The sequence below is a fragment of the Ahaetulla prasina genome, chromosome 10 (genome assembly GCF_028640845.1).
Source record: "Ahaetulla prasina isolate Xishuangbanna chromosome 10, ASM2864084v1, whole genome shotgun sequence".
Taxonomy (NCBI): domain Eukaryota; kingdom Metazoa; phylum Chordata; class Lepidosauria; order Squamata; family Colubridae; genus Ahaetulla; species Ahaetulla prasina.
The window spans coordinates 17,498,387-17,514,212 of record NC_080548.1 but is presented as its reverse complement, the minus strand read 5'-3'; the positions used below and the strand labels follow the sequence as shown (position 1 = coordinate 17,514,212).

Genomic DNA, 15,826 nt, shown 5'->3' with positions numbered 1-15,826 from the left:
CTCCCGGTGTGGAAGACTTCTTCCTCTTCCTCGCCTTCCTCCTCGGCCTGGACTTCCTCATTGTGGACCGGGTTGTTTCAGTCCCCGGTCGCGCGATCGGCGTTGCAGGGTTTCTGCCGCTTGGGTGGACATCTCATGAGCCCTGGCTCGCCCAAGGCGACTGCCAGTGTTAGGTTGCTTCTGGACAGCAGCCGCCGCAATCGGATGTCTCTGACCCCGCAAATGAGTTGGTCGAGTAATGCGCCTTCCAAGTCTCGATATTCGCAATGGTTGGCGGCTTTTCTCAGCGCTGCCATGTACACGCGAATCGATTCGCCTCTCGTTGCATCCGCTGCCGCAATTCGAACCTTTGAACAAATTTTGAGGGCGCGGTGCGTAGTGAGCCCGAAGGCGGTCTGCAGGGTTTGCCACGGTACCGACTGTACCGGCGTTGGCTCAGCGACTCTGCGGTGTCGAAAACTTCCGAACCGCAGTGGCTTAGGAAGCACGCTCTTCCTGTTGTCGGAGACCCCTGAGTTCATTTGCTTCGAGGAAACACTCAAACGAGCCATGTATGACCCCCATTTTTCTTTGGCTGGGTCGAATGGCGCTGGCGGTGTGTAGCTGGACATCGCTGCTATCCGCCCTTATTTTGCTGGGTTCGCGTATTCCTGGTTAGCTCAGCTCTTTCCTGGCGCTCTTTTGCCTCGAGATCCCACCTTCGTCGCCAGTGTTAGATTCGGGCAATAACGAGGCAGGAGACCAGATGAGTGACAACAGCTCTTTAGTTTATAGTGAACCCAGCAGCGAACAACAGAAAAACCCCTCTTTATATACAGTTCAGTCGGAGGCAGCGGCCAATCAGCAACGTGCTATTTCCCGCTCTAATTTCCCTCCAAAACTCTTAAAGATACATTACAAGGACAGGTCGTAAATCTTTTTTTTTTTTCAACGCCATCGTGACTTGAAGCAGTCACTGAAGGAACGGTTGTAAATTGAAGACTGCCTGCAGTGTTTGCGTGATGTTTCCATCATTACGATCAGTATGAACAATTTCACTGTTATGATTTTAAATACAAAGCAGTTTGAGAAGGGCTTCTCAATGGACTTCTCTGGCTGTTCATCTGGCTTTAGCTTTTAATGCTGTTTTGAACTTAACAGGATTTTTTTTTCTCTCTCTCTCCCATCTGGCATTATTTTCAACCGTTTGTAAATTGGACATAACCAGGGGTGGGCTTCAAAAATTTTAGCAAGGGGTTTTCTGCCTGGTTGCCGGGTGGGCGTAGCCATGGTGGGCATGCCTGCACCATGGCGGGGCGGTGTTTTTGCCCTCCCTGGCTCTGGAGGCTTTCCTCGAGACTCTGGGACAGAGGTGGGTTTCAGCAGGTTCTGACCAGTTCTGGAGAACTGGTAGCAGAAATTTTAAGTAGTTCAGAGAACTGTAGTAAAAATTCTGACTGGCCCCGCTCCCATCTATTCTCTGTCTCCCAAGTCCCAGCTGATGGGGAGGAAATGGGGATTTTTTTAAAAATTTCATTTTGTCACAACAGTATACACAAACATCGACATAAAACAACAACACATCATAAAAGAAAAACATATAAATAAGCAAAAATATGCAACAATTATGTTAATTTGATATAATGAAAGGGAACAATAGGACAGGAACGGTAGGCACTTTTGTGCTCTTATGCACAAAATAAAGTTCACTTTTGCAGTGAACTTTCCCCAGAGTAGGATGGGAATGGAGATTTTACAATATCCTTCCCCTGGCACGCTCACCAAGCCACGCCCACCAAGCCACGCCCACAGAACCGGTTGTAAAAAAATTTGAAACCCACCACTGCTCTGGGAGGGTGAAAACAGTCTCCCCAGGCTCCAGAGGCTCTCTGGAGGCTGGAAATGGACGCATTTCCAACCTTCCTGAACTTCCGGTAGGCCTGTTTTTCCCTCTCCCCGAGCCTCCACGTGTACACTGCACTTACCTGCATCCAAAACGGGCCGCATGGATACTCCTGGGAGGGGTGTGGAGGAGTGGGCGGGACCAGCCAGGAGTGAGATTTGGGGGTTCCCTGAACTGCACAGAATCTTAGCTAGAAGTTCTGCGAACCCCCAGTAGCCAGCTCTGGACATAACAAATTACTGATGAGCCTGGGAAGATTTGATAATAATTTAAGATTGCTTTTTCTTTGTTTTGAGGTGTATAAGTGAGTCTCCTCTTATTCCAGGTGCAGAATCTGAACAACATAGTCTCCTTTCCTCTGGACAACCTGTTGAAAGGGCAGCTGAAGGACACCCGGCTGGTAAGGTTTATTTTTTTCTCTTAAGGCATTGGGAATCATTTACCTGCGGAAGAAATGCAGGCTTGGATTTGGGATGGGCAGACAAATATTTGAGAGAGCTCAGATGGCGCAATGGATAGGAGGCAGTATTGCAGGCTGACTCTGCCCACAGCTTGGAGTTTGATCCTGCTGGGGCCCAAGGTTGACTCAGCCTTTTATCCTTCCAAGGTCCATAAAATGAGGACCCATATTGTTGGGGGCAAGATGCTGACATCGTAAAGAGTCCATAGAGTGCTGTAAAGTGCTATGGGGTGGTATATAAACCTAAATGCTATTGCTATAAAGGTAAAGGTTCCCCTCCCACATATGTGCTAGTCATTCCCAACTTAGCTTGATTAAAAAAAAATGCTATTCAGATACTTTATCAGTTCCTCTGATATGAAAAACGAAGGTCATTTAAAAAAAAAACCTTGGGAAATTAAAGCACAGTAAATTATGAATTATTGAGCTGAATTATGCAAAACTATCATATCGTGTGTAATAAGACTTGCTCTTTCCTGCAGTTCTGTGGGAGAAACTATGGGCTTTGCCTCCATGCATGATTATTTATTTATGTTTTAATTTATGTGCTTACATTCAGAAGCAGGTTGCAGGTGGCCATAGTAACGGTGGGGACTGCTTATTTTTAGAGACCTCATTCCATACTATGGCTTTGGAAATATCGGCAGATTGCAAGTTTATTTCTTTAACTGGAATTTGGGTGGAATGGATCCGTGACTTTTATTTTAGAAAACGGTACCTTTGCAGGAACAGATATAAATTTCTCAGCCTATTTGCATGATTTGTCTCTGTATGTTTATTTGTTTGTGGAAAGCTTGGTTTTTTTTTTCTTTTCCTGCTAGCCAAAATGCTTACAACAGCTCTTGCAGCGTAAGATAGGCCAAGAATAGAGGCTCATTTCATGGCCATAGAAAATGCTCTGCTTGCTTTTGTTAATTTCCCATTCCATTCTGAGATTTTCCAGACTCTTCAGAATCATCTCATATTGGTAACTTGCTTTTTTCATTCCATTATTTCATTTCAAGCTTCTGCAGTTGCATAGCATACCGGCTCTATCGACAGACCATGATTCTGTACGGTTCGAACGATGGCTGTCAATGCATGTGCACGCGGTTAAAATCAAGCACCATTTCTGCTTGTTTTTTTCCTTTTCTTGCTGTGTTTCTCTGCTTTCTGCCCCATGCCTAATCCATTGTAAACTGGCTAAACAGGAAAACCCGCTTTGTTCCATAAAACAGGCTCACTCAGTTTTCTGTTTTCTTTGCGGGCCCTTTCTGTGGTGTTGATTTTCTGGCAGAGGGAAATATTTTTTCCCCATTGCTACAGGCCATTTCTTTACATCAAATGGTTCCCTGCGTGCTGTTTCTAAGGAACCGATTCTTTAGTAGCTGTGGAGTTTTTTTTTTAGGGGGCTGCCAATCAGTAGGACTTAACAGATCACAATGCGTTAAGTAAAGCAGGCTGGGTGGGAAGTAGTAGATCTAAAAAAGTTGCTTACCTCACTACTTAAGAGCAAGTATTGGGCAATGCATGAATGACCACCTCTTGTCCAGTGGTCTGTTGGCAGATGTCAGAAAGACTTGCAACCATTAAAAGAAATACTTTTTACTCAGTTCATAATTAAATTGCAGAATTCACTGCTGTTCGTTGTGATAAAGGCAGCCTATTGGGTTTTAAAAGAAGAATAGAAGTATCAGGATATGATGGCTGCTGGCATTAAGGGTTGCTTGCTAATTAGGTGCAATTAAAAATATTCCTGCAATTAAAAATTAGGATAAATGCTATGGTGGATTCAGTGCTGAAATCGATTTTTTTTTACTACCGGTTCTGTGGGTGTGGCTTGGTGCGTGTGGTGTGGCTTAGTGGGCATGGCTTGGTGGGTGTGGCAGGGGAAGGATACTGCAAAATCTCCATTCCCACCCCACTCCTTGGGGAAGGATACTGCAAAATCTCCATTCCCACCCCACTCCTGGGGGAAGGATATTGCAAAAACTCCATTCCCACCCCACTTTGGGACCAGCCAGAGGTGGTATTTGCTGGTTCTCCGAACTGCTCAAAATTTCCGCTGTCGGTTCTCCAGAACCAGCTATGGTATCACCCATGGATGGATACCATATTGGCGGGGAGGGGGGATTGCAATAGAGAAAAACATGCAAGTTGCTTCCAGAGGAACGCCTAATTGAAGATAATCTCACTTTTTGGTGTTCTGAGGAATGCAACAAGCATTGATGCTAGAATGTTAATCAAGAGCTTATTTTTCTTTTTAAACTTCTATTTCCCCTGCAAAAAAAATAAATAGATTTTTACTTTATTAGACTTTTCCCAATATATTTTTCTTCTATCTCCAATATCACCCCCAATAGCGGAACGAGTACGTATATGTGGTGAAGGAGAAGTCGAAGATATATGACACATGTTTTGTTGTACTGTGAGTTATACAGAGTTTAAAGGTCAATGTATATTCTTCCCTTATTAGAGAGATTACCAGGCAGAGTAGATAATTTTTATGTAGACTATCTCCTTCGGGACTCAAATCCAGTTACCACGCCTGCAATAGCAGAATTCTGTGCTGCTGCAATGACCACAAGGAAAAATTCGGCTACAGAATTAAAGAAGTGTACTTGCATCAATTTTTTGTAAATATCTCTAACAATTTTTAGAGAAACTATATTTACACACATACTTATCCGCTGTTCAATTATGTAAACAAGGACATGAGCCAAACTGTTTGAGATCATATATTTTATTACCATGAATGTTACTATCCACTATTATTATTAGTACTATCTTTTAACACTATTGTAAACAATGATGATTCTTGTCTATTGCTGGTCTATGACCATAATAAAGTTTATTATTATTATCTCCAATATCATACTTCTTTGGACAACACACCTGGCCATAGGGCTCCTAAACCTATCTTCTCCATGGGCCAATAACATTGGGTTCCTAAAATGACAAAAGTGCCCTGATGGATGCAATGTTGAAAGGTACCCTGGCGATTCCTAAAACGATGAAGGCGCCCTGCTGGCGCCCTGGTTAAAATGCAGTATTGCAGGCAAACTCTGAAGTTCGATGGGACTCAAGGTGGACTCATCCTTCCCATCCTTCCAAGGCCAATAAAACAAGGACCCAGATTATTGGGGGACAATATGCAAATGATGCTTGTACTTTTTAAACCACCCAGAAAGTGCTGGACAGCGCTATGGGGCAATAAATAAGCCTAAAACGCTATTGCTATTAGCACTAGCACGTAGACTTATAGCATTATTGCTATTAGCACTAGCACGTAGACTTATAGCACTATTGCTATTAGCACTAGCACATAGACTTTACGGTGCTTTACAGCCCTCTCTAAGCGGTTTACAGAGTCAGCCTATTGCCCCCCCAACAATCTGGATCCTCATTTTACCTAACTCAGAAGGATGGAAGGCTGGGTCAGCCCTGAGCCTGGCGAGAATCGAACTGCCAAATTGCAAGAAGCTGGCAGTCAGCAGAAGGAGCCTGCAGTACTGCACTCTAACCACTGCGCCACCGTGGCTCATTGCTATGAAGGTGCATGAGAAACCCAGATTTCCAGCCTCCAGTCCCCATGGGGATGGTCCAAATATCATCAATGCAGGGATCAATATGTGTTTGCAGGGTTTTTTGGGGGTTGGGGGGTGGGCAGGAGGAACTTTGGCCAAATGACATGGGTGCTTGTGTCTGCATGTTCTTACCCTCGAGTGACTCCCTTGCTGATTCCTTCTCCTTTCTTCTCTTTCCCTGGGCAGGATTCCAAGAAGCAAATTGAAAAGGCTTGGAAGGATTACGAGACCAAAGTGTGAGTAACCAACCCCTATTGCCTCTGGCAGGAGTGGATTTATTCTTCCATCTTCTCCTAAACAAAAGTGTTTTGTTGTGGACAAGCCAGAAGGGAGGTTGTGGGATTTGGGTCAGCCAGCCAACCAGAGTGTCCTTTACAACGTTGCCTCTGGGCTATCCAGTATTTTCCTGGCCATAGTGATAAAATGACATGTTTGGAAGAACACTTGGACGCTCACCTAATGCCTGTCAATCACTTCTTAAAGCAGCCACTTTTTTTTTCTGGGAATGCTTTGTTGTCTTTTGCAGCTGCAGGGCAATTCCTGGAGACAGGTATTGAAGAAGTTGTAGACAGGTACTTTATAGGCCTAACAAATGCCCCGTATTTTCTCAGGATGGCACTGCTATTCCAGAAAGCAGCCATGCAATCCTCAGAAAAGAAGCAACTGCTGTAAGGAGTGGTTGATGGGCCTGGGGGGGGCGGAGGGGAGTTTCCAAACTTGGCAACTTTAAGACTTGTGGACTTCAACTCCCAGAACTCCTGCAGAGGAATTCTGGGAATTGAAGTCCACAAGTCTTAAAATTGCCAAGCTGGCTGAGGAACTCTGGGAGTTGAAGTCCACAAGTCTTAAAAGAGCCAAGTTTGCAGACCCCTGGTCTAGGAGAATGCCCATAAAAGGGTATTCACCAAACGGGCTTTTTCTCTTTGAACCCAAAGGCAGGGTGCGCAGCCCAAATTGAGAGTATCGTTTGCAGACTGAACCTGGGATCTTGAAAATGAGCTGGGAAAAAATATCTGTGTAAACCCTGGGATAGATACAGGCAGTCCTCGACTTAACAACAGTTCATTTAGTGACTGTTCAAAGTTACAATAACAATGAAAAAACTGACTTACGGCCGTTTTTCACAGTTTCCGACCTTGACAGCATCCCCATGATCATGTGATCAAAAGCGGGGCAACTGGTTCATACTTATGACGGTTGCTGCGTTCCAAGATCACATGATTCCTCTTTTTGGGACCTTCTGGGAAAGCCCAGATTCACTTTACAACCAGGTTACTAACTTATCAACTGCAGGGATTCACTTAAAACAGGGGTCTCCAAGCTTGGCAACTTTAAGCCTGGCGGACTTCAACTCCCAGAACCCCCCAGCCAGCAAAGCTGGCTGGGGAATTCTGGGAGTTGAAGTCCGCCAGGCTTAAAGTTGCCAAGCTTGGAGACCCCTGACTTAAAACCAATTTCGTTGTATGCGTGATGTACAATGACAATAAAGGCTATACTATACTATAAAAATTGGTGTCAAGAAAGGTCATAAAATGGGGCAAAACTCACTTAACAAACATCTCGTTTGACAAGATAAATTTTTGGGCTCAGTTGTGGTCGTAAGTTGAGGACTCCCTGCAGTTGAGGTGAAACGCCTCAGCGTGATCTTAGCATCTTTGACAAAAGGCCGCCACGTGATTAGCAGCTGCCAGTTCGTCTTGTGACCCGGATTGAGCCGAGTAGATCACGGCGTGATCCAGACCTCAAGGCATTTCCTTGCATTGCAATCTGTATTAAAATATGACCGCAAGTTCCAGACAGATTGCAGCCTCATACACCTGTAGAATTCCCCGCACACCATTCGTACGATTGCAAATGATTCCAACTCTGTCTTTCCCTGTTGCCGCCGGGTTTCTCTGTTGCCTTAGAGCTAAGCTGGAAAAGGAGAAGGAGAGAGCCAAGATATCTGGAGTCATCCAGACAGAACCTTCGGCCGCCGAAATCACGGAGGACCTGCAGAAGGAACGCCGCACTTTCCAGCTGCAGATGTGTGAGGTAGGAAACGGCTTCTTCTACTCATAAGTAGTAAGTAATTCCACTTTCATGAGCGGAAAAGAATTTTTGGCCCAGCAAATAACTTCGTTGTATCTGAAAAGACAACCCATCTGCATGCTTACAGTCAACAGGGAGCTTGTTAACACTTTGGTGACCCCGCAGTGATTTTTTGGGTGGCTCAGACATGGTGGCGCAGTGGTTAGAATGCAGTATTGCAGGCTGACTCTGCTCAGTACCAGGAGTTCAATCCCGATCGGCTCAAAGTTGACTCAGTCTTCCATCCTTCTGAGGTTCGTAAAATGAGGACCCAGATTGTTGGGGGCAATATGCAGGGGTGGGCTTCAAAAAATTTAGCAAGGGGTTCTCTGCCCGGTTGCTGGGTGGGTGTGGCCATGGTGGACGTGGCCTAGTGGGCCTACTGTACCACGGCGGGGGGTGGGTGGGGCTTTTTGCCCTTCTCGAGCTCCAGAGGCGTTCCTCAAGATTGAAAACAATCTCCCCGGGCTCCGGAGGCCCTCTGGCTAAAAAAATAAATAAAACAAAACTCTTAACAAACAAAAAAGATATCTTAAAAAAAAGCTAAAGGAAGGGTCCCGTCCCCCCGCCATGGTGCAGGAGGCTGACTAGGCCACGGCCACCATGGCCACGCCCACCCAGCAACCACACAGAGAACCCCTTGCTAATATTTTTGAAGCCCAGCCCTGATTGAAGTCCACAGGTCACAGCTGCCGTAGCTGCCCAACCCTGCCCTATCCCTGTACTATGATCCAGTTCTTGTTGGCCTTCACTCTGGCATGTTACATCAAACTGGACTTTCTGTCCCAGTTAAAAACTTTGGGAAGGCTACCAAAGGCAAGTTCTGTTCTTGGGGGTTACATGATATGCTTACTCTTTGTCCCCAGTTGAATTGGACTGCAAGGTGTACGTGTGTTTCGAAGGAGTCCAATCTACTCATCTGGATTATCACATTTCAAGCTGCAAAGACTTAGAACCTTCCTTGGTGCCCTTTTGGCAAACGTTTTCTAGCTGAGACTTTCCTCCTCCTCCTTCTCCTCCTCCTTCTTCTTCTTCCTCTTCCTCCTCCCCCCCCTCCTCCTCCTAGCGTATTCCTGCAGGTGCAGGGTCTGCTTTTCAGATCAATGAACACCACTTTGCACGGTCAGCTGCATCTCCAGGGTGCAGTTCCCGCGGCTTGCATATCTTTGTCGAATGTGTCTTGCCGTCTCTGTTTTGGACGCCTGCATGGTTGCCGGCCATTGACTTCTAGCTGGTAGGCAGTCTTGGCCACGGTGGAAGGTGCTGCTCTCTGGACGTGTCCATAACATTTTCTAGCTGGGACAGTATTTAGCCAAGAGCTTAATGGAGATGGGAGACAAAGGGTGGAGATGAAATCAGGCTAATGGCAAATTGGCCTCCTTGGTTGGATGCTATCCAAACAGCTGGAAACATTTTGGGGTTGCGGCGCATACTCTCCTTGCTTGCTCCTGGCCTCCTTCCAATCTGTTGCATGAAGTCACAGTTTCCCAAAAGTGTATTCACTCTTTTGATTGAATAACCAATCCAACATTTAGATGATTGGGTCTCTTCTTGGATCTCACAACCAACACTGCTTGAGTCACTCCCTTTTCTCTGTCGCAAATGTCTTTTTTTTTTTTAATTGCATTCTGCAAATCCTGTTTGCTTTGCAGAGCAAGATGACTTGTGTGTACTTACAGGGAGCACCTGATCTGTAGTATCGCCAAAAAAACAACTTTGACTTAGGCCAAAGGGCTTCCCCCACCCCCACCCCGCTCTCTCTCTCTCTCTCTCTCTCTCTCTCTCTCTCCTCCTCCCCCCCACTCCTAGCGTATTCCTGCAGGTGCAGGGTCTGCTTTTCAGATCGTTGAACACCACTTTGCACGGTCAGCTGCATCTCCAGGGTGCAGTTCCTGCGGCTTGCATATCTTTGTCGAATGTGTCTTGCCGTCTCTGTTTTGGACGCCTGCATGGTCGCCGGCCATTGACTTCTAGCTGGTAGGCAGTCTTGGCCACGGTGGAAGGTGCTGCTCTCTGGACGTGTCCATAACATTTTCTAGCTGGGACAGTATTTAGCCAAAGAGCTTAATGGAGATGGGAGACAAAGGGTGGAGATGAAATCAGGCTAATGGCAAATTGGCGTCCTTGGTTGGATACTATCCAAACAGCTGGAAACATTTTGGGGTTGCGGCGCATACTCTCCTCGCTTGCTCCTGGCCTCCTTCCAATCTGTTGCATGAAGTCACAGTTTCCCAAAAGTGTATTCACTCTTTTGATTGAATAACCAATCCAACATTTAGATGATTGGGTCTCTTCTTGGATCTCACAACCAACACTGCTTGAGTCACTCCCTTTTCTCTGTCGCAAATGTCTTTTTTTTTTTTAATTGCATTCTGCAAATCCTGTTTGCTTTGCAGAGCAAGATGACTTGTGTGTACTTACAGGGAGCACCTGATCTGTAGTATCGCCAAAAAAACAACTTTGACTTAGGCCAAAGGGCTTCCCCCACCCCGCTCTCTCTCTCTCTCTCTCTCTCTCTCTGTCTCCCCCTCCCTCCTCCCCCCCCCCGTGTTGAAATAGGCTGAGTGTTTTGTATACTGTGCACATTAAGGCTACTTCCTGGTGGTTTACAAAACCTTGCTCAGGCCTATGCGTTCAGACTTGTTCAGGCTTGCTGCCCGAGCTATTGCACGCAAGATAGACTCCTTAAGGTAAATAGCTACAGTTATTGTGAAAAAAGACTTGTCATACATCAGATTAACAGAGTTGGAAGGAACCTTGTAGGTCATCTAGTCCAACCCCCGCCCCCGAGCAGGGGCTGTGCCCCCTCCTGAGCTCCATTTTCACTGGCAGAGGGTTGCAGGATGACGTGGCAGCTGAAAACGGAGCTCGGGAGCCTGTTTGTGCTGGCAGAGCACTTGGGCCACCACAGGCACCCCCTATAGGTCGAGCTCCCCCCCCCGGTCCCCCCCCAGGTCAAACACAACCCTGATGCTTCCCTCAATGAAATCGAATTTGACACCCCTGCTTTAGAGGATAAGCCTTATGGTAAATGATTGAGGAATTAGTTATGTCTAGTCGAGGGGTGACATGATAGTAGTCTTCCAGTACTTGAGGGCCTGTCACAGAGAAACAACAGAAGAAAGGGAAAAAGGAAAATCTAAATTACTATGTCTTTTATTTTTAATACGCCGCTGTTCTCTGAGGCAAGTTGGAAAGTGATTTTGAAATACTTAAAGCAGTAAAAACTGTACATTAGTTAATGGGTGAAGAAGAAGAAAAATAATTATTTTGGAGTTATGTAGACACTTAAAATTAGAACAGCTTTTAAGAATTGTCCACTGACCTTCTGAGAACCGTCAAAAAAAATGTGCTAGAATTTTTGCTGTCTCCTTTTAATTAGAAGGGACCTGAATTGGAAAAAAAAAATCTGGGTCAGAAATAGCTGATTTCAAACACGAACATGACAATTTTGATAGTTTTTAGAGGAGTTTCAAGTTCGAAATGCTATAAATTCAGCTTAAAACTCCTCCAGAATAGTTGAAAACACCCTATTTTGCACGCAGACTTTTAACTATGAAGCAGGGTGATTGGTTAGTAGGGTGTTTGGAATTTAAAACATTTTGCACTCGCTGATGACAACCAATGGACATAAAAATGCTTTCAAAAGAAAGACGTAGGTGCCACAAGATCTCGCTATCTCTGAAGATAGAAAAACATGCTTTCCATCTGAAAGGAGTTTCTCTCTCATGTTAAGTCTTCTAATATTCCCACGTCAGCATCTGCCACATTCAAACCTACCATCTTGTGGGAAGTTTCCAGAACGTCTTGCTGTGGGGAGTGGCAAATTTCCATTTCCCAGAATGCCTTTAATTTAGCATGGCTCTGGTGCATTGTGGGAAATGCAAAACAGTAGTTTTAACCACAGGGCGCGCCGGGGTGGGGGGGAGGAGAAACAGCCTCTTTTGCAGGGTTAGCACAATTCTGAGCCTTTAGCAAGACTAATTTGTTTAGTGGTAGTTCTTCATGTGAGAAGAGCTTATTAACATGAGTATCAGAGCAAATTGGAGGCATTAAAGATGCTGAGCTTGTCAGCTGGAAAGCTGACAGCCTGGGTTCGAGACCCAAGTGCTGCGCATGACTGGGTGAGCTCCTGCTACTTGCTCCGGCTCCTTTTGAACTCTTTAACAGTTTGAAAGCAAGTAGATAAATAGGCACCACTTCGGTAGGAAGGTAACCACATTCTTTGCACCTCAGTGCATACTCATGCTGGCCACATGACCACGGAAGCATCTTAGGACAATGCTGGCTCCCTTGGCTAAGAAATGGAGATGACCACCGACCCACTAAAGTCAGGCACGACTGGACAGGGGAAACTTTTACCTTTACCTTTATCAGCGCAGCTAGTGAGAAATAGTTGAATGCAGTTTTTAAGATGTGTTTTCACGATATAGGTTTATTGCGTTCATCAGAGAAAGGGGGACGGTTCCTCCATCCAAACCTCTCATAGCAATACTGTTTGCCAGATAGAGATTTAATCAGAGGTGGGTTTCAGCAGGTTCTGACCAGTTCTGGAGAACCGGTAGCGGAAACTTTGAGTAACTCAGAGAACCGGTAGTAAAAATTCTGATTGGCCGTGCCCCCATCTATTCTCTGCCTCCCAAGTCCCAGTTGATCGGGAGGGAATGGGGATTTTGTAGTAACCTTCCCCTGGATTGGAGAAGGAATGGAGATTTTACAGTATCCTTTCCCTGCCACGCCCACCAAGCAGTGCCACGCCCACCAAGCCACACCCACAGAACCGGTAGTAAAAAAATTTTGAAACCCACCACTGGATTTAATGGATATTTTGGCTTTAAAGAGGTACTCAAGGGAAGCGATCCAACTCTGTATAGAAGTAAGAGAGAAGAATGGCTGAGTTGTGGAAGAGTTGCAGGAGTTGGATAGGGTTAAAGAGTTTTGGGATGCCAGGCAGTGGTGATTTCCATTTGTGTGTGTGTGTGTGTGTTTTCCTTCTTCTGGGTTCTGTGGAAGGATTGGGGCTGGGCCAGAGGGTGAGTCATCTCTTTGAATAGCTTCACTGTTAAATAAATAACAGCACATGGAAGCGCTCAAGGATTCTCTCGCATCTTAGGAGGGCAGACAGAGGAACTTGATGGAAATCGACATCTCTCTTGGAGTCTGGTGTTGGAAACAGTTTTTTCCCTAACCTACTGTAATTTATCAGCACCTGGAAGTTGTAGTTCAGCAAATCTGGGAAAGCGAGTGATCTTATCATAAGGCTAATCCCTCCAGAGTGCTTTGCCTGTAGAAATCAGAGGATTAAAAGTTCAACCTTGAATTGTTTTGTTCATGTTATCCGCTTTACCCAGCCACTTAATTCTTCAGATGCGATTGGGTAACCATCTCCAGAATTCCCAGCCTAACCCACATTTGCAAAAAGTTCCCCAAACACACCAGCCTCCCCCCCCCCCGATGATTTTTCTTCTTCTTCTGTTCAGTCGTGTCTGATTCTTGGAGACTGCCTGGACACTTCCCTGCAATTTTCTTCGCAAGGTTTTTCAGAGATGGTTTTGCCATTGCCTCCTTTCTAGGGCTGAGAGATTGGGATTGACCCAAGGTCACTCAGCTGACTTCATGCCCAAGATGGGTCTAGAATTCCTAGTCTCCTGGTTTCTAGTCTGTTGCCTTAACCACTGCACTGAACTGGCTCTTTCTCCCACATGATTACATCTGACCAGGGGTGAAATGCAGCTGTCTCTATCCGGCTCGTGCAAGCCGGTAATACCGGCGGTGGGTGGTTCGGCGAACCGGTAGTTCCAGCAGTGGCAGGCTCTGCCCACCCCAAACCGGGATGTCATCATGTTCAGGTTCTGACCCTCTGCGCATGCGCAGAAGGCTTTGTGCATGTGCAGATGATGGCGTGCATGCATTAGCGCGCCGGTAGGAAAGGTAAGTACATTTTACCCCTGGATCTGATTAACTCATATAAAGGCAACTGGATTTTGCAGACGGGAGAGGCAGTCCAATGGGAAGTCATACATGAACTCTAATGGAGTCTAAGTCCAACCATAAAGGAGAAGGGTATATATCAGCCTTCTTTCATATAGCACATGCTAAATAGGTTAGAACTACATTTCCCAAAGTTCCCAGTCATTGGGCACGTTGGTTATGGATTCTAGGACATGTAGTTCCAGCACATCTGAGGTAGATGGTAGGTTGGAAAAAATGAGGTAAAATCTCCCTAACTTTTAATACCTTCATAGACACATATTCCTGGGCAGTAATACAGAGATGGTTTATCACAGGAGTCTGCAAACTTGGCTCTTTTAAGACTTGTGGACTTCAACCCCCAGAGCTCAACTCCCAGAGATGAAGTCCACAAGTCTTAAAAGAGCCAAGTTTGCAGACCCCTGGTTTATCATTGGCTTTTTCTGCACATTTTTCAGCCTTAGTCTGAAGTCTTGATTTTCTTTGGGTGACTTTCTCAAGATCATAACTGGGCCTGACCTGCTCAGTTGAGATATGGTTGGTTGCATGCTGCCACCTCCTGTTCAACCAAAGCCTTGTCCAACTTTTTTGGCCTGCATTGAGGGAAAAGGGAATTGTTTTGGGCCGCCTATAAAATATATAATGGCATAAATAACCGACTTACTTTTTATATAAATGTTTAATATATCATGGGGCCATGGGTTAGACCCGCCTGCTTTAAGGCCAGATTTAAAATTAGTTCTGTAAACAACAGGAAAAGTGGTTTTATTTGTTCGTTGGTGTTTATTAAAGTTTTTATGCCCCTCTCTTATAGAATAGAAGCCACGCCTACAGAACTGGTAGTAAAAACTAGACCGTTTTAAGCATGATCCTAGGTGAGTGACTTTAGGTCAGTCATGCTCTTAGAACCTGGAAAGCAGACAGTGGTAAACCACGTCTGAAAATCTTGCAAAAAGCAGTCACTCGGTGTTGCAAAAAGCAGTTGTCTTTCTTAAGAAAAGCAGTCGTTAGGAGTTGTGAAAGGCAGTTGCTTTTCCTAAGAAAAGCAGTTGCCAGGAGTCAACAATGGGCACACACACACACACACACACACACATGTACACAAAAACCATATACTGAAAGGTAGTATATATGCTAAAGGTTGGGCGCCAACGGCCTTTTGAAATTCTCTTCCAAATTGAGAGATCGCTCTGAATTCAATTTTTCTATTTTCTCCAACCTAGCCTCTCTGAAAACTACAGATAGTCCTTGACTTATGACCATAATTGAGCCTGGGATTATGGTCATTAAGTAATGCCGATCACTAATGACTGCCCCCCCACCCAAAAATTGGTAAAATCAGGTCAATTTTACCACATTTCTTGGGTGGTGGTGGTCATTAAAGATATCACAATGGTTGTTAAGCGAATGCTACAGTTGTTTATTGAACCATTATCTGCAATGGGCTTTTTTTGGCCAGAAACCATAATAAATCTCAGTCACGTGACCACACATAACACTATTTACAGCCATAAATGTGGGCTGGGTGCCGAGGACTCAAAATGTCATAAGATGATGCATGGGAGTGGTGGTAAAACTTTGACCCTGTGTTGTAAGCACCTTTTTCTGGGTCCCTTGTAATTTAACGGTCACCAAGAAACTCATTGTAAATCATGGATTATATAGCACCAATAAGGAAGCAGCCTCAGGGAGTTCCTTTGTGATGTTTGCCCTTGAGATTCAATTCTTACTTTTGGAAGCCAAATTGCAGGATCCAATCAGAGTTGGTCACTGGGACCACAGGTTTAGTCTTCTGAGTTTTGGACTTGTGCTAAGAGCCCATCCACAGGGAAACTTCTCTCTACCGGAATGTGTGCTTTGGGTTACTCTATATCAGCG

The 15,826-nt window shown here is 45.3% G+C and overlaps 1 protein-coding gene across 2 annotated transcripts in view; it reads left to right on the top strand.

Moving 5' to 3' along the window:
• The window catches only part of ASAP3 (ArfGAP with SH3 domain, ankyrin repeat and PH domain 3), a 119,843-nt gene that overhangs the window by 50,784 nt on the left and 53,233 nt on the right, over positions 1-15,826 (top strand). For both annotated transcript variants that reach the window (XM_058196336.1, XM_058196335.1), the window contains exons 4-6: positions 2,208-2,282; positions 6,095-6,144; positions 7,816-7,942. In XM_058196336.1, coding sequence (XP_058052319.1) covers positions 2,208-2,282; positions 6,095-6,144; positions 7,816-7,942 — 252 coding nt within the window. The remainder of the gene's footprint in view (positions 1-2,207; positions 2,283-6,094; positions 6,145-7,815; positions 7,943-15,826) is intronic.